Source organism: Zosterops lateralis, assembly GCF_965231275.1.
Source record: "Zosterops lateralis genome assembly, chromosome: 11".
Taxonomy (NCBI): Eukaryota; Metazoa; Chordata; class Aves; order Passeriformes; family Zosteropidae; genus Zosterops; species Zosterops lateralis.
The window spans coordinates 9885198-9901789 of NC_139771.1; the positions used below are offsets into that span (position 1 = coordinate 9885198).

The 16592-nt window shown below is 45.3% G+C and overlaps 1 protein-coding gene across 4 annotated transcripts in view; it reads left to right on the forward strand.

Moving 5' to 3' along the window:
- FLNB (filamin B) overlaps nucleotides 1–16592 on the forward strand; it is a gene marked incomplete at its 5' end in the record, with an annotated part of 71563 nt that overhangs the window by 9338 nt on the left and 45633 nt on the right. For 3 of the 4 annotated variants that reach the window (XM_083869531.1, XM_083869533.1, XM_083869532.1), the window contains 2 exons: nucleotides 14769–15017; nucleotides 16032–16129. In XM_083869531.1, the coding sequence (XP_083725657.1) occupies nucleotides 14769–15017; nucleotides 16032–16129 (347 nt within the window). Of the gene's footprint in view, nucleotides 1–13319; nucleotides 13373–14768; nucleotides 15018–16031; nucleotides 16130–16592 lie in introns of those variants that run through there. The other variant, XM_083869534.1, reaches the window with a different exon arrangement.

Below are 16592 nucleotides of genomic sequence, written 5' to 3' on the forward strand. Positions count from 1 at the left end.
GTCAGGACAAAGACATGGAGGCTTTTAAATGAGGACTGCAGGACCCTCTATAGTGGTGCCACCTTAATGCTCTCAGCACTTTGTGGTTATGTATTCCTGTGCTATTTAGTGCTGAATTGTGGGAGTTAGATGCTCTTACAGAGGATGTCTTGGACAACTGAACAGTGACATTGAATGGGGTGGCCAGAGGGAGGAGGGTAACTTGCCACAGCCCAATGCAGCTGCTTTGGAGAAGACCCCAGCTTGCAGAGGTTGCTGCATGTTAATAAAACAGCTCCTGTACTAACTGTACTTCTGTAGCCTAACCTGAGTGCTGAGCAGGAGTAGGGATTGCCAGCTCAATCAAGATGCCAATGGCCGACTGAGTTGTCTACTTGGTGGGAGGTCACAAGGTGACCTGGGAGTGCCTGCAGATTCCCAAGCTGCAGTGTGCCCTGGGGCTCCCCAGAGCCATGTGGAAGCAGCTGCAGCTCCCAGGTGGCCAATTACATTTTTTGCATCCAAAAAACATAGAGGAGCCTGAGGTAGTCTTCTAGTGATCCAAGTTCTCTCCATAAATGTGGATGAAGTAACACTGATTGCATTCAGCTCACAGCCACTGTACAGCAGGGTGGCTCAGCACTGCCCTTGGTGCTGTCACACTGAATGATCTGTGGCTGCTCAGTGAGCATTGCTGAGCGTGCTAATGACTTGCAGACATCTGCAGTTATAGGGATAGAAGCATGTGCTACTCCTGGACAAGGATATTGCAAAGACCTTGTCTCAGAGAATTAACTGCATTGCCATTGGGATTCTCACTGGGGTATATCCCAATCTACTGCTTTCTGGAAGGAGGCAGTTTGGAGCTACTCTATGTGGATTGTCTCATGGAGGTTTGCTTTGCCGTGAAAGCACCATGAGCAGGAGACTTGAGTGAGGAGCTGGTGGTTCAGGCCCTGTAAACAGTGGGGATGTCTGGGTGGAAAGCTCTCCTGAATGACTCTTGACTCAAACAGGGAAGCCCTCTGAAGTTAGTGGCATAAAGCCCTACTTCAACACTTAAGATTTTGCTGTCATTTTGTAGCCTAGCTCTGAGTTTGGTGTTTGAGTAAAGAAATATTTCCTCTGATATAGATAAATAACTGAAGAAAACTCTGTTGCTTTGAAAGGTTTTAATTGCAAAGAGGAAAAAATGAGCTGCTTCACACATAGTGCTGCAGTTATTGGTTGAAAGCACTGCCTAAGGCAGAGGAAGTTCAGATATTTAAATTAACTAACTTTATTACTTAAACATAGGCTTTAACAAGCTGCAGAGTATTTCTTACTCTACCTGTAAGAAAAGTAACTCAAATTTCTGAAGCAATACCTGGTTAGCAGGAATATTTAAGCTCAAATGTAGAAGCTGAAAGCAGCAGCCCAGACTTCCTCTGGGAGTAAGATAAACACCCATGGGGCTCTTGTGTCTGGATGGAGGTAGTAGTATGCCAGTAAAAATTTTTCGTGGTGAAATGGAGGAATTTCTAAAAACCTATGTTGTCTAACGCTGCATCAAACCTGGTAGGTACCTGAAAGAAGTATGGGAGATCAGACAGAGCAGTGTAGCTTGTTGAGTTGCTACAACTATTCCAGCTCTAGAAAAGTTGCCCCTAGAGCCAGTGCTCTACATTTTTAGTGTTGTGTTAAAAATGTGAAATACAATAGGCTTGCAAATGTGAACAATGCGAAACTGCAGATTAAAATTGGGATCTTTGCAGCTGGTGAGGGTAAGTGTCTGCACCCTTCTTGATCAGCATGTGTGTGATGAAGTGCTGTCCCTGAGAGACCTGCAAGCTTGTGAAGTTTGGAGAGACTTGTGTGAAGCCTTTAGTTGGAGGGTTTAAAGTCCAGCTCTGGAGAGGAAAGGTAGTATCCCTCTGAGCACTGGCTAGTTTGGAAACTCTGTTGGCACCCAGAGCTAACAGGGTTAGCAGCTGAGCAGCTCCTGACTAAGTTGGATTAGGCCGATGGTGTCAGATGAGCAGATCTGCCTCAGGCTTTTGGTAGGAGAGTGAGAGGATGGCCCCCCTAAGCAGAGCCCTGGCATGGCACAGGCGGGCAGCTCTGGGGCCTGGGGCTGGCGAGCCCATGGCAGCTGGGGTGAGATGGGGACTTGGCCTATTCAGGGCCATGCAAAACCCACACAATTGAAGCAGAGCTTTGCTTTGCAGGGAGTGAGTTTGAGTGGGAGGTGGGGGGTGTGTGGTTTGCATGAGTGGGTGTCGCACAGCTGGGGCCAATGTGTGCTCAAGCTGTGCCATTAATCCCAGATGGTCCTCTTTAAGGTACTTGGAAACTACCTGTGCAGACTGTGCCTCTGCAGATTCAGCATCATGTTCCCAGTCATGAAAGCTCCTCTCAAAAGAAGTCTGTCTGATAGTGGCTGCCACAATAGGATGAATTACCTGGACCTCGAGCCAAGCATCTATTCCTTATGTTAGCAGCTTGTAGCTGAAACTGTATAAACACAGCGCTGTTGTGTGTGGAGTGTTAAACACACAGGGCTCAAATCGACACAGTGCAGGGGAGAGCCTTGTGTGATGTGCAGATGGAAGTGTGTTTACAGCTGCATTGCACAAGCATACAAAACTGTGTTGAAGCTTCATCATTTCCCCAGAAAGAGCAGAGAGCATTTTTCCTTCAAGATGCAGCGCACAATGTTCTTTACTTAAGAATTGGCATTCCAGGAAGAAAGCAACCCCATTCCTTCCTGGAGAGGGCTAGTCATGGTTTCCAGTGAAGGGTGAAGATAGATGTCTGTATGTGAGAGCTCATGGGGAATTAAGTTTACCTGGGTGACACACAGAAGCTTGAAGACAACTCCATAATGGTCATGGAGAAGGAGCAGTGCCTTCCAGGACATGAATGTCTTTGCAGTGACTGTGTCCTGCACATCCTTGCTTAGTGTGCAGCTGCAAAAAGCAGCTTGGCTGTGTCCCCCCTCCTGCTTGACACTCACATGGGCAATGCTATGGTGATGGCTGGAGCTTGAAGATAGGATGAGGGCTCACTTTGGGTGTTTCACATCATCACAGCAGTGCTGACGGGCAGTGGCCTGGTGAGACAGTTCTGGTGTTGGGGTGTGTGGGTGTTGGGCTACTTCTGGTGCTGTGTGTTTGCACTGAGTGAGTATTATGCCTGAATGTCAAAATGAACTGATGAAATTCAGATTTGGAGGGTAACTCCAAAGTGCTTATTCCAGTCTGCACTGAAAGTACAATTGCACGTGTCATAGTTTAAGCCCAGCCAGCAAATCAGCCCTACACAGCTGCTCACTCACTTCCCTGTGATGGGTGGGGGAGAGAATTGGAAGAGTAAAAGGGGGAAACTTGTGTGTTGAGATGAAGACAGTTTAATAAGCAAAACAAAACAAGGCATTTATTCACCACTTCCTAGGGGCAGGAAGGTGTTCAGCCATCTGTCACACGTAATGGTTACTGGAGAAGACAAGTGACATCCCTCCAAATGTCTCCTCTGCTTCCTTCTGGATTTTGCTGAGCATGACACCATACAGTATGGAGTATCCCTTGAGTCACTGAGGATCTGCTGTCCCCTCCCAGTTTCTTGTGCACCCCTAACTCAATGGTGGGGTGAGAGACAGAAAATGCCTTGATTCTGTGTAAACACTGCTCAGCAGTAACAAAAACATCCTTGTGTTATCAGCATGGTTTTCAGCACAAATCCAAAACCCAGCCCCATTCCAGTGACCATGAAGAAAATTCACTCTATTGCAGCCAAACTGAGCAGAGCACATTAGAGTTTAATTACCTTTCCTGTTGCTTCTCAGGGAAATGGTTGGACAGAGATAGCTGGAATAACTCTGTCATTAAGCTGCAGAGGGCTGCAGAGCATCTGTAGCATGGTACCTGGGCTTATATGCTTCAAAACAAGCCTGCATAGAGCAGTTCTGTTAGATGCTCAGAATCAGAGATGATCAAAACTGAGACAAACCACAAATCTTTTGCAAAGCTAAAGTAACTGGCAAGTTACTTTCTGATGTGTTACTAACCCCAGACCACAAAATGTGCTCCAATCCTCAGTACTTGGTGCTGCAGTGCAGAGTGGAGATGGGTTGTGCAGGGCTGCATGAATGGGGATTTCCTTTGAACAGCCCTATGCACAATGAATCACAGTCAGTGTAGCAATTGTGGTTTCAGATGGAAAAATTGAATCTTGGTGTATGTTGTGGCCAAGGATTTCCCCAAACAGTAATCACTTCTGATAATTTCAAATGTGTTGGTTTTGGCTTCACAAGTCCATCCCTTGCAGCTTTTGTGCCTGATGTCTGCTGCACAGAAGATGTTGGACAGCCCTATCTGAATAGGCTCATTTATCTCAGCAAGACTTTACATGTTGTTTCATATAACTATCTTGACCTATTCACTGTGTGAATAAACACGTTGTTAGTGTTAGTCACTTTGGTGCCTAGAAATCTCTGCATTATTTGTAGCTTGGTCTTGCTGAGGCATCTTTTTTCTGTAGCCTTGTCTCTTGCAATTCTTTCATCTCCAATGCCTGAGGGTGGACTTTTTTGTTGTCCCCTGCACTAAGATTGGTGGCATTCATTCAGTAATGTGAGATACAGCATAGTGCTAATAGCTTGTTAACTAATGCCTCTGCCAGCCCCTGGGAGGTCTTTGCAAGAACTAGACAGATTTTTGATCTTGATGAGACCTGAAGTAACCTGGGAGATTTAGGATTACCTAGATCCTAGAGATGGCTACAGCACTCTTGGGCTTCAGAGACAATTTGTAGCTTTGTTGTGTCACTTGCAGTATTCTGGCACTACATAATTTTTTTTCAGTTCAGCCTTTCTGATTGAGTCTTGGCTTTCTAGTTGTGTATGCACAGGTTGTGTTGTGAGGACGTTTTTTTTGTTTGCACGTGTGAATGAAACAACCTTGAGTTGATTAAACTCTTAGAGAAGTGTTTCTTGTGAGGTGTAGACAATGATACATTCAGCTAAAATTTTAATGTCTTGCTTAAACTGAAACTTGTTTGCTGTGAATTGACTATCGGTGTTGCTGACTCAGGTGTAGCTATCTGCTCTGATGGGAAGATGAAGCCTTCCTGTGCCATGGCAGTAAATGTACTGACTCCTGGGGAGCGCAGACCTGGTGTAGGGTCATTCCTTTTTCTCTTCTGTCTCATGACTGGAAAAGGGGGGTGTAGTTTGTCATGTCACTTGGTTTCGAAGGTTGAGCCAAATGTTTTTCAGCAGAGTCTGACAAAGGCAGAAGGATGCAGTCTTCCCCCTCCCTCCATCATTTAACAGAAATCCAGTTCTGGCATGTTCACTCCCCACTGCAGGGACTTTCCTTCTCAAGTTATTCCTGGATGATTAATTAGCACTTGGGTACCATGTGTCATGCTGTCCCTATGGCTTCCTGGAGCTTTCCTCCCACCCGGCTCTGAACCTGGGGCTGCTGGGTATGAGTGTCCATGTGGGTGCTATCCTGAAGTCCTTCTCTACAGCCCCATCCTGTGCTGTCCAGGGGCTTTCCCAATCCACCTGTTGTCTGTGAGGTTGATGCAGTTGGTCTTGGCATGCTGCCAGCTATGCTGTCCTGGAGGATGGGGTGCTGCTGAGTCAACTTGAGCCCCATGGGGAGCACAATTGTCCCATGCAGGCTTGGGCTTCCTTTGCATAGTGAAGCATGAAGACTGGCTGCTCTGCCACCCAACTTCCACTCATTCCTCCCTGGAAACGTGGATCTTTGCCATCAAAGGAGTTGAATGTCACCTGCTGGTTCGATGCTGGTGCAGGATGCCTACACTGTCTGTCCCCAGCACAGGCCTGTGGGAACCTCAGTGTCCCAGCCACTCCTGGGGCCGGTAGCAGCACCGAGGGGTGTTGGGATGAGCTCAGCAGCGGGGAATGTGCTTTGTGGTGCAGGGGCCGTGCTCACAGGGCCCATTGTGGGGTGGTTTTGGCAGCAATGCCATGGGCAGCGTCATGCTGTGGCAGGCCTAGAGCCTGCTGTGCCGCTGGCCATATATGGAGTGGGAGCTCAGGTAGAGCACAGGGGTTCCAGGACTGGGGAAACCCCTTTGTAATACCTTCTGTCCCCAGCTGCCAGGTGCTTGGCTGCACCAGTTCTCAGGACAAGGCAGGGTTTTGAGGTCAGTGTGGCATTGGCATGCTGCCCCGCCAGGCTGGTAAGGGGCTCACTAGCTGTGGACAAAGCAGCACTCATGGCAACTTGCTGCTCTACAAAGGCTGAACATTCCAACGCCTTCCTTTCTTCCCCCCTGCCCCAAAAGGATCTCAGATAATGGGCATTCCTGTATGCTGTTCAGCTGGGTATCTGTGCTGTAGTCTTGCAGCTGTGAGTGGGGACCTGCTTGGCAAGGATGCAGCTGGGTCTGAAATAACCACTGTGAATGGCAGCTCTTATTGTTCTGTATTGCATCCTTGCTCACTGCTAATCCCATCTCAGCAGTGTGGAGCCCTCCTGATGCTCACAGACAGTATTCACAGAATGGATGTGCACTAACACCTTCTGCAATCTTCCTGGATGTAAGAATCATGTGTTTACCTCCTCATATCCTAACTTGGGGTATGGCACTTAAGGCACCAAAAACCAAGGTGTGTTCAGACTGAAAGTATTAAAGAATTTGATCATAAACCAACTGCAGTTTGATTTTTATTTTTCCAGCTACCTTAACAATCCCTAATCTTGAAATTCTTGACTTCTCCTTCAAGCCCCCTTGGGTGATTTCAGTTTCTCTTGGAGAAGCTGGTTTGGTTGCTGTTGCTGTTATGCTGCTGGCCTTGTGTTATGCCTTTCTCTTCTGGATGTGAGACGTGAGTGGTCTCTGGGCACCTATTAAGAAGTTGGGCAGAGCTATTTTAATCTGTATTTTGCTCCTGAGAGCTCCTTTGGTTTGATTATTTTTATTCTTTACTGTATTAAATGTCTGTGTGATATTTTTTCCTTGCCAAACATACACTGAAAGGACTGAATTTGAACTTATTTTTTCAGTTGCCAGCTCCACCACATGCAATCCTTTCTAGAGGCCCAACAGGCACCAATAGGCAGTACAGGGTGGTGGATGCAACAGTGCCCTGAAGTTCTCTGACATAATTAGTTTCAAATCCAGTTGAAGTAAACGCTATTTTAAGAGTTGAAAACCCTCTGAAGTGTAACATTTAATATCTCAAATCTTGTCTCAAAAGTTTTGAGATATTAAAGATTTGTCTCACAAAGGAATCTTACTAGTGTTTTTTTTTTCTTTTCATAACCAGTCAGCCTGATAAACTAGAAGAAAATTGTTTCTGTCCCTTGCAAAAAAATAAAACTACATATTCTTTTCCATCCTCCTGCCCATGCCCAAATCACCACTCAGTTACTGTTCTTACAGCCCTCCAGTGAAAAGTCATTCCTCCTCTGGAAAACCTACCTTGTAAAAAGCTTAGTGGATCTCTGAGTTTACATGGTGTATCACTTAGAGTTCCTGAAGATACACTTCCTCAGGTGACAAAATCCCTAGTGCTCATCAGTGAAGCTGAGGAGTGGCTGTGCCTGAGCAGGGTATGGGAGCTCAGCTAGGAGCCAGTGAGCTGAAAGCCCGGGGAGACTCAGGTGAGCTGGATACTGTGGATCAGCTGTCCTGGAGGTCACAGCACCACCTGCAAATGTTGCTGAGAAGCAGAGATGCAGTGGGACTGGAGAATGTCACAGTTAGAGGCTGGCAGGTCAGAGCTCAGTGTCCACAAAACCGGTCCGAGTTCAGCCGGCTCTGTGCAATGGGCACAGCCCGTGGCTCTGTGGGGGGAGCAGCTGCAGGCAGCAGGGCACAAACCATGTGCTGACCCTCAGGAGCTGGGATGTGGACCTGGCCTTAAGGGACACTGGGAAGAAACGATTGCAGTATGTTCTCAAAGCACAGAGGAACCCCTGTAATTGATTTAAAGACATATTATCCCTACAGAGGATGTTGCTAATGTCTTTAGCAGGCACAATAAGCCTGTGAACACATACTGTATGCCTCAGCAAAGAATTTCCTTGAGCAGCTTGCTCAGCTCCATATCCTCTACATACTTCTGTTTGGCGTGCAGCTCTGCTCAGTGTGGTGTTTTCTCTGTTCCAGAAGATTAAGCCCTAATCATTGCTTAAATTTTCTGTCCCATAGCTATTTAACAAGAGGTGAGAATAATTAGAGGTGGGGAAATGCTCAGACACTTAAAGACACTAAGATCTAAAATTCCTGCAGTCTCTTTATAACTGATCCATAATTGAGATGAATTTTGTATGTGCTGTACAAAATTCCTTCCATGCCTGGAAATAAGGAGTAAGGGCTGTTGGTGAGACTTCTCCTTTTTTTTGTATTGAGAACCATGGATTTAGTTTCTCCCTACATGTAAGGCATAGAACAAAAGTTTAAATATGGAAGATGTAAAAAATTAAGAGGAAGACCACTTTTTAGAGAAGGTGGATGCGAAGATGTTTGCAACAGTGCTGGTTGTGGTTTAACTTCTCTGTGAAAATCAACAATCAACAGCAAGGCTTCTGAGATCGCTCTATGAGATAGTGAATAAACTGTGTTGATTGCAGCCTCAGCCATGAAACTATTTAAAAAAATAACATTCACTACTCAAAAGCTGCTTTTTCAGTCCTTCATTTGTTTTGCAATACTTCTACAATCTGTATGACTAGATTGATTTAGTAAGGAAGCTCTCTGCTTTGGCAGCTTGTTTCCACTAATTGTCCAGCAGAGAATGACTTGCAGCTCTCCTGTAGGGCAGAGTTTAAGGAGCATTGCCACAGTTTGGGTAGTACGTATGCTTGATCTGAATGCAGACCAGACTTAGACACGAGCAGAAGATACTAGTCACAAACTTGTTTTATAATGATTTTTTTTAAATTGTAGAATTATAAACCTAATAAAAGTCATATAGTTCAAGCCATGTGTTCCAAGTAGAATTTAGGGATTTCTACTGGAGTAGATAAATGTGCAAGCTTCAAACCAGTGCCAGGTTACAGTTTTGGTACTGGCTCCTGGGGCAGTTATAGGCACAAATAAGCAGAGGACCAAGCATTGGCAGTTGGGTTAGGAAGTTTATTGTGGCCCAAGCCATAAAAATGACACACATTTGTCTCAAAATAGTTGCATTGCTGGCTCAGACTAGTCACACTGCTAGCTGAAGCCCGGGCACTTTGACATCTTTCTTTTTGCTTTGAGGATTGTGATTTTAGCAGATCAAGTGTAACACATCATATTAGTATTTTAGTATAGAGCAACAGTTATTCAGTTTGAGCAGTTGAAAATTGATTCCTTTTCAGGACTGAGACGAGTGGTATGTACTGCTGCCTTATGGAATTGCCATAATCCATTTTTTGGGCTGGTTGCCACTTAGTTAATAGAATAATAAAAGTGGAAGAATTACAATCTAGACTCAGAATTGTGATGGGGGAAGCAAGTAAGCTCTGGTTGAGCCTGTTTTCCTCTTCATCCTACTAGGCAATAGCTTAATAGCTGACTAGGAAGCTGGATACTTCTACATAAATGTTGAAGGCTATATATAGGTGCTTTTTTTTTTTTTTTTTTTTTTTTTTTTTTTTTTTTACTTCTAAGGAAAGTGCGTGCTTGCTCATTCAATACTGTTGTTGATTCTGCAAAACAGCTTAAGTTTGGCTGGCAGATTTTGCCCAGCAGTCAGCATGTACGTCATATGGAGATGCACCCTGACAGTAGGACCATGGCAGTGGGCTGACAGCAGCCCTTCTCTGCAGACAGCTCCTGCCCGCCTGCAGCTGAATGGGGCTGTGTCTTGCTGGTGGCTGCTGCTATTTTGTTGATGTTGGATTGTCACTGGGTACTTCTAGAGGAGGAAAGCAAGCTGGAGATGGAGAGCTGAAGTTAAAATGCATGTTGAGCAGTGTAGGTGGGAAGGAGGGTCTGTGCTAAATCTGAACTTGAACGTTTCTGTGGTTTTTGCTTCTTGCTGGTTCAGGACAGCATGTCTAGCCCTAAGAACTTGCAGACTGTCTGAAAGTGGTCACCTTACATACAGCATTCAAAGTTTTGGAATCCACAGCAAGTGTGTCAGGAGAACTTGCTTATCACACCCACAAAATTCTTAGTTCTAATAATAATAAAAAAACCCCAAACCCATGAAAAGCAACACAAAATCCTCTTTCCAAGCCCTTCATCCATTGGCTCTTCTAGATGGCATCTCTAAAGTTGCCTGTTTCCAGTTGAGCTAAAGTCCTCCCAAGTACTAGTGTGGAGCAAGAGGGAGAGCCTGTGGCATGGCTTCCTGCTTCATGCCTGAGCTTCCCATAAAAATGTGCCCTTTGAAAGTAGAAGTCCAGTCAGTGGCTGTCAGCAGATGTGATTCAGCTGTGCAGGGACCTTGATCTCCAAAGCACACATGTCCTACTGGGAACCAGGGAACATTGCTCTTTGACACACCTGTAGGGGCATCTCTCGGGTGTTAACATAAGCACTGTGACATGACTAAAGCAAATTAAGTAGATGACCATGCCTTCTCTAAGAGAGGTTACGTTAAAGCTGTCTACAATGGTGCTGTAAAGAGTTGATTCAGCCCTGCTAAATGATCTTGGCAGATGAAATCAAATAGCTTGCTCCCTCCAAGCCACAGGAAGGCAGGGACCAGTGGCTGTCTCCTGTACGGAGTGGGCTCCTTTAATTGGTGGAAGCGTGGCTGGTGCTATGGAGTAGAAGTGCTCTTGCAGCTGAAAGCAGGCAGTTTGTTCCTGTCCACCTAATTCATTGAAGCTGAAAGCCAAATGCATCCCTTTGGACACCCTGGGACTCAAGGAAGGGGAGTTTGAATTGTGGACAGGGGAGTGTGGAGCCAGTCCAGGGGAGTTGGAGACCCTGGCACAGAGACCAGGAAGACACTGGCTTTGATTTTAGTCTGTGGGAGAGGCTTCCAACACTGAGAGAGGAATTACAAACCACAAAGGTGTGAAAACAGTAGTGTAGCTAATCACAGGGTGGAAAATTTTGTAGTTTTGGGTTTTTAGAATTGAGGTGAATGGGAAGCAAGATGGAGGATTTAGGGTGGTGCCCTGAGTTCTTCTTCTCCCTTGGCCTCCATCTCCTGCTGTGACAGTCGCACAAAGTAGTTCAATGAGATTGGGTCAGAGCAGAGATGACCCTTTTAGTAAAGGTAACAGGCATTGGCAAGGAATTGTAAATAATAGACATGTAATTATCTGTATAAGAAGGTAGTGACCACCCATTGAGGGGGGAGTCATCCTGTGTCTGAGCAGCAGAACAGACCTCAGCCAGGCAGAGAGAACATTGTAAGATAACAAATAATAAACAACACAAGAAACCTTGAAAAACAAGACCTTGAGGACTCAGTTTCATTCTTACATCTGGCTCAGGCCTCTCAGAGGGCAAAAGACTCTCAACCACCCAAATCTCGGGTGAGCAAAAACCCAAACCTGAGAAGTAATAAGTATGCATAAAAGTAAATTTTGTTATAGGAAAGCAGTAGTGGAAATCTGCTGTTTCTGTAATCTGTTTTCCAGCCCGAGATGGCCAGAAAGTGTCCTGAAGCAGACCAGGGAATGGAGGGAATTCAGTGGCAAGCCAGCTGAGCTGGGGTACAAGCAGGGCCTGCAGTAATGATTGGTGCTTAGGTGTCATTTGAATATATTGTTTTTTCCACTGTTCCAGCAGTATTACACTAGCAGTGTGCACTCAGAGCTGGTGGGGGATGCTTGCAAATTAGGTTGTACTAAGAGTATTCTCAGGGCTAGCTCTGTGCTTCCTGTACAGGACCTGAATGGATATGTGTCTTTCTGGTTGCCACTTTCATCTTAAAGCCAAGATGCGCTGAATATTTTTAGTCAATTAATGAAAAAGGCAGCACTAAAGTAGAGGCTCTTCTGGTGAGGCTGAATCCTCAGGTGGAGCTGAGCTTTACAGCAGTGCGTGGAAGATAAGCCTGCTGTGAGCTGGACTTTGGTCTTCTCTTCAACATGGAGAGTTCTTTTATGTAGGGATGAAGATTGTGAGCCAGTACTTGGGAGTGGGGTGCCTGTAAGAAAGGCATGTGGGCAGCTCTGCTGGGTGCTGATAAGGTCTGTCCTGTCCAAGAGTTCTTCCTCCCTACTTCCCACCCCAAATGAAAGCAGACAAGCTCTCCTCCTTAGCTTGGAAAAAATTACATCATGAGATCCCCATGCCTGTCAGGAAGCTGGAAGGCTGTTAGAGCTTGCTAACTTGCTAACAAAGTGCAGTTGTGGCAATGGCACCAACCCCAGAAAGGAAGAGCTGTCTCGTTCCTGTTATGACCTTTTCCTGTCATCAGGGCAACAGCCCTATGCCCAGCCTTTCTGGATGAGGCTGGTGAAATGGGATATTCTTGCTCTTGCTGTGAAGCCTGTACAGGCCTGTTTTTCCCCAGGCCAAGGACCATAGCCCAGCTGTGCCTTTTGGAGGAGGCAGTGGTGTGCTGGGGGAAACTCTGAAGACACAGCTGGTTGCTGCAGTAACCTCAGCACAACAACATATAGACTTTATTTATGTGCTATAAATATATGTGCTATTTATCTCAAGTAACATGTGTAGCATTTGTACTCAAGGTGGTTCTGTCCTGCTGGCATTCCTCCCTGGAAATGCTGAATAACTTTTTGAAATGAGCTTGCTTGTAGCTGTGTCCCTCTAGTAAAAATGCTGATGTTGATAAAAATCTGAAACTGAAGCTTGGAGGCATTTCTGGGGCAGAGATGAGTTGGCTATTGGTGTGCTCCAGCATGACAGTGTGACCTGGTGGTTGTGCCATGGGATGGGATGAAGGAGCTTCTGGCACAGAAGGGAGGGAGAGAAGGCACCGACCAGTTTGCAGCTCAGCTGGAAAGAGGACAGAAACGGATAACAGTAGGGCTTGTTTATTTGTTGCTAGGAGACCCACTGTTTATGTGATGTAAACTTTTACCTTGAAACCTGTAATTAAAACCCAGTAGGGCTTAATCACCCCATAGCTATCTATTGTGTACCTTGGACTGGATGTGCAATCAGCAGCCAGTAGTCAAGTAGCAGACACGTATCGTAATCCTGTAAGATTAGTCAAAACTGGTGTTAAAAAATCCCATACAAATAAAATCTGAGTAGAAACCAGATACAAACTCTATCCAGAAAGTCCGAATGCCATTCAAGGTCTGAAGTTACAGTATTATCTGTTTAGGACATACTGCTCTCTTGTGAAACCATGTAAATATTAACTACTTTGCTTGAGCATTGGGTTAAAGGGTGATTACTGGTTTTGGTCATGATTATGTATAATCGCTTATTTTGAAAGTTAGTAGATCTTTTTGCTTTGATAAGATGGTGCTGGATTGCTGCTGTGGTCTCTATAGCTGAAGGGGAAGAGGTAAGGCATGCCCAGTGGGTGTTGGGCACCCTGGAGGACTTTGGCTGTTGACACTCTGAATGTGAAGAATGCAATCCAGTTACAGAACACTTTTACTTTGCTAGCTAGGACTCTGTAAGATTCCTGTACAGTAATTCTGGTGGCATGAGAGGGAGTTTATACAGCTGTAATTGTCTTTACTACCGCGTCTGCTGCAGGAGCTGGAGAGGAAACAAAAGCTTCCAGGTCATTTGTAACTTCTGTTGACTGAAAAGGGATTTCTGTAACAGTTTGCACTTGAAATGGAGGAAAGAACCAAAAAATGCTGTGCTGTAACATTCTGCTGTGAATAAGAGGAACTGTCAGGCTGAGAGAATCCTGAAACATTGCAGAAGATCTCCGGTTTGGGTGAGCTTGAAAAAGCTGGAGCCGTTAGCAGTGTAATATAACCTGAGTAATGACTACAAGCTCAAAGGGAGGGAGTGCATGCAATCTGTGACTCATTAAAGCTAAAGTAACTTGAACAAGAATTTGCAGAACTGTAGTGGTCACTTCACAAGGCCAAACTGATGCAGAAAGGCATCCTGCCCCCCACAGGACTGCTTACAAAAATGTGATCTTGATACCCAGCAGCCTTAACCTTAGCTCCATAGTGTGTCTTAAAGCAGAGCAGCAGCATGGCTGCTCTGTTGATAAATTTTTCTTAAGCTGAAGCATGATACAGAAAAGCTAAAGCTGGCTCTTCCTTTCTGTAACTCTGAATTTGTAGTGTGAAGGGATGATGTCTTCTGTGATGGTGTGAAGGATTGTCCATGGATCTCCACTGCCCACTTTGCTGATCATACACAGGTCTTGATATATCCAGACCAATTCCAAACTCTGTATTTGCTTGTCTTCACTACATAGCAGCACTTTATTTTCTTCCATAGTATTTTTAAGGCAAATGATTGATGTGTGTGGGAGACATATCTCTGTGTATAAATGCTGTTTCCTAAATGATACTTTTATCTGTGCCCTGAAGTGTATTGTGCCTACTGGGATGCTGGTTTTGTGACCTTCATCACATGCTGTTAGGCCTTTTTCATAAAACACAAATGCCATTACAAAATACCAGGTGATACTTTCCAAATCAAAATACCTGAGATCTTAAACTGCCACTTCTCCTCAGCTAAGGTCATAAAGCTGAAGGGCAAGTGACAACTGGAGAGCACCGAATCCTTTGACTCCTCTTTTTGTCCTGTCTAATACTTCCTGTGAGGAATAGTTGTCTTTACCTGAAAAAAAAAAAGCCTGCAGTGGCCTGGGTCAGTTTTCCTGTCCTTGATTACCTGTGGAGGAGTGCAGGCACACTGTTTTAAAAACACACCTCTTTTCTTTAGAATGGCAAATAATCAGTTGTATGTCTTTTGTCTCCCAGATAGTAAAGCCATAGTTGATGGAAACCTGAAGCTGATCCTCGGCCTGATATGGACCCTTATCCTCCACTACTCCATTTCTATGCCAGTGTGGGAGGATGAAGGTGATGATGATGCAAAAAAGCAGACCCCTAAGCAGAGGCTGCTGGGCTGGATCCAGAACAAAATTCCTTACTTGCCAATCACGAACTTCAATCAGAACTGGCAGGATGGCAAAGCACTGGGTGCTCTTGTGGACAGCTGTGCTCCAGGTATGTCCTTTGTTCTGATGGCCAATGTTTTCCTTGCTTGTTATCCCGCGGGCTGCTCTTCCTATGGGAGGAGGTTTTCACTGCTGAGCTTAAGACTGGAGTGGGGCTTTCAAGAAAACCAGGAGTCCACAGAGACCAGCTGCAGGAAGCAGCAAGTTGTAAACTTCTTGGCCAGGAGAAATTCTGGCCTGTAGCATGCGTGATTGCATTATGGGAGGTGCCACAGCTAAGCTTTGTTTTGGGTGCGAGGGACAAAGGCACAAATGCTATTTCTAAATGGAAGAAAGGATTGTTCCCACAGCAAGTGCCAACAACCTTTCAGCTTCAGGGTGCAGTGGGAGACTTCATGTGTTCTCCTGAAATAGGATTGCAGAGGGAGCACAGAGCAGCCAGAAGCTGCACACTAACTGAAACTTCAGTGTTTAGCAAGGGCCTAAGAGACTGCGCTGCTTAAGGCAAATAATTTGATGAAGTATGAAAAAGGCAGAATTTCCTCACCTTCTTATAAAACAGCCTTGCTAATGGGACTGCTGGTGTTCATCTAATGCAATCTGGGCTGCTGTGGCAAGCAGTTGAAATTTTCTTTACCAAATATGCTGCAAGAGAACCAGCGAAACATAAAGAATGGTAGATGTATTTGTGCTAAATTTAGAGTGGTATCTTGCACAAGTTACCCAGAGAGATGGTAGATGTCCCATCCCTGAAAACATTCAAGGTCAGGTTGTACAGGGCTCCACTGAAGATGTCACTGCTCATTGTGGGGGGGAGTTCAGTCTAGATGACCTTTAGAGATTCTTTCCAGCCCAAAACCATTCTATGACTCTACACTGATTGTTGTCTTAGAGTTGTTTCAGTGAGCAGTATGTGCATGTCTTGTTTTGGTTACTTCTGCAAAGCTCTGAATGTCTTTCTGCAAAGCAGTGTAATGCAAGGGGATGTGGAGTTTAGACTTGGTTTCTTCAGCTAGGAAAGCAGGTTGGCAGATAACACACAATGACTGAAATGTGCTTGCAGGTTTGTGCCCTGACTGGGAGACCTGGGACCCAAAGAAGCCTGTGGACAACGCTCGGGAAGCCATGCAGCAGGCAGATGACTGGCTGGGTGTGCCACAGGTAAGGCCCCCAACACGTGGGGAGTGTAGGGGCCAGCTTTGGCCTTTTGACTGGAGATTAAATTGTGGAAAGTAGGTGAAGCTGCTTGGATGCTTCGAAATGTTACTGCGAACTCGTGTAGAGTTGCCTGAGAAAAGGGTGCATTCTGATGAAACACAGTATTACATTTCAGAGCTTTGGTTGTAAGATTTTGTGTAGGTGTCTCTGCTGAAGACAGTTGCTGTTGCAGCATGTAAGGTAGGAGGAAAGGGCCTGTGTGGTGGTGCCTGATCTGTTATTCTACAAGAGTCAGTTTGTTTTGCTGTATTGAATTCCACAGAAGAAAAACTTACTGACTTAGGAAATCACCAGTGATGATAATGTTCAAACAGAGAGCAGTGCATTTACAAACTGGATTATTTTTATGCTGTTAAAGTTGCACAGAATTCCAGAAGTTTCTGAAGCAGCTTGTATTGTGGAAGCA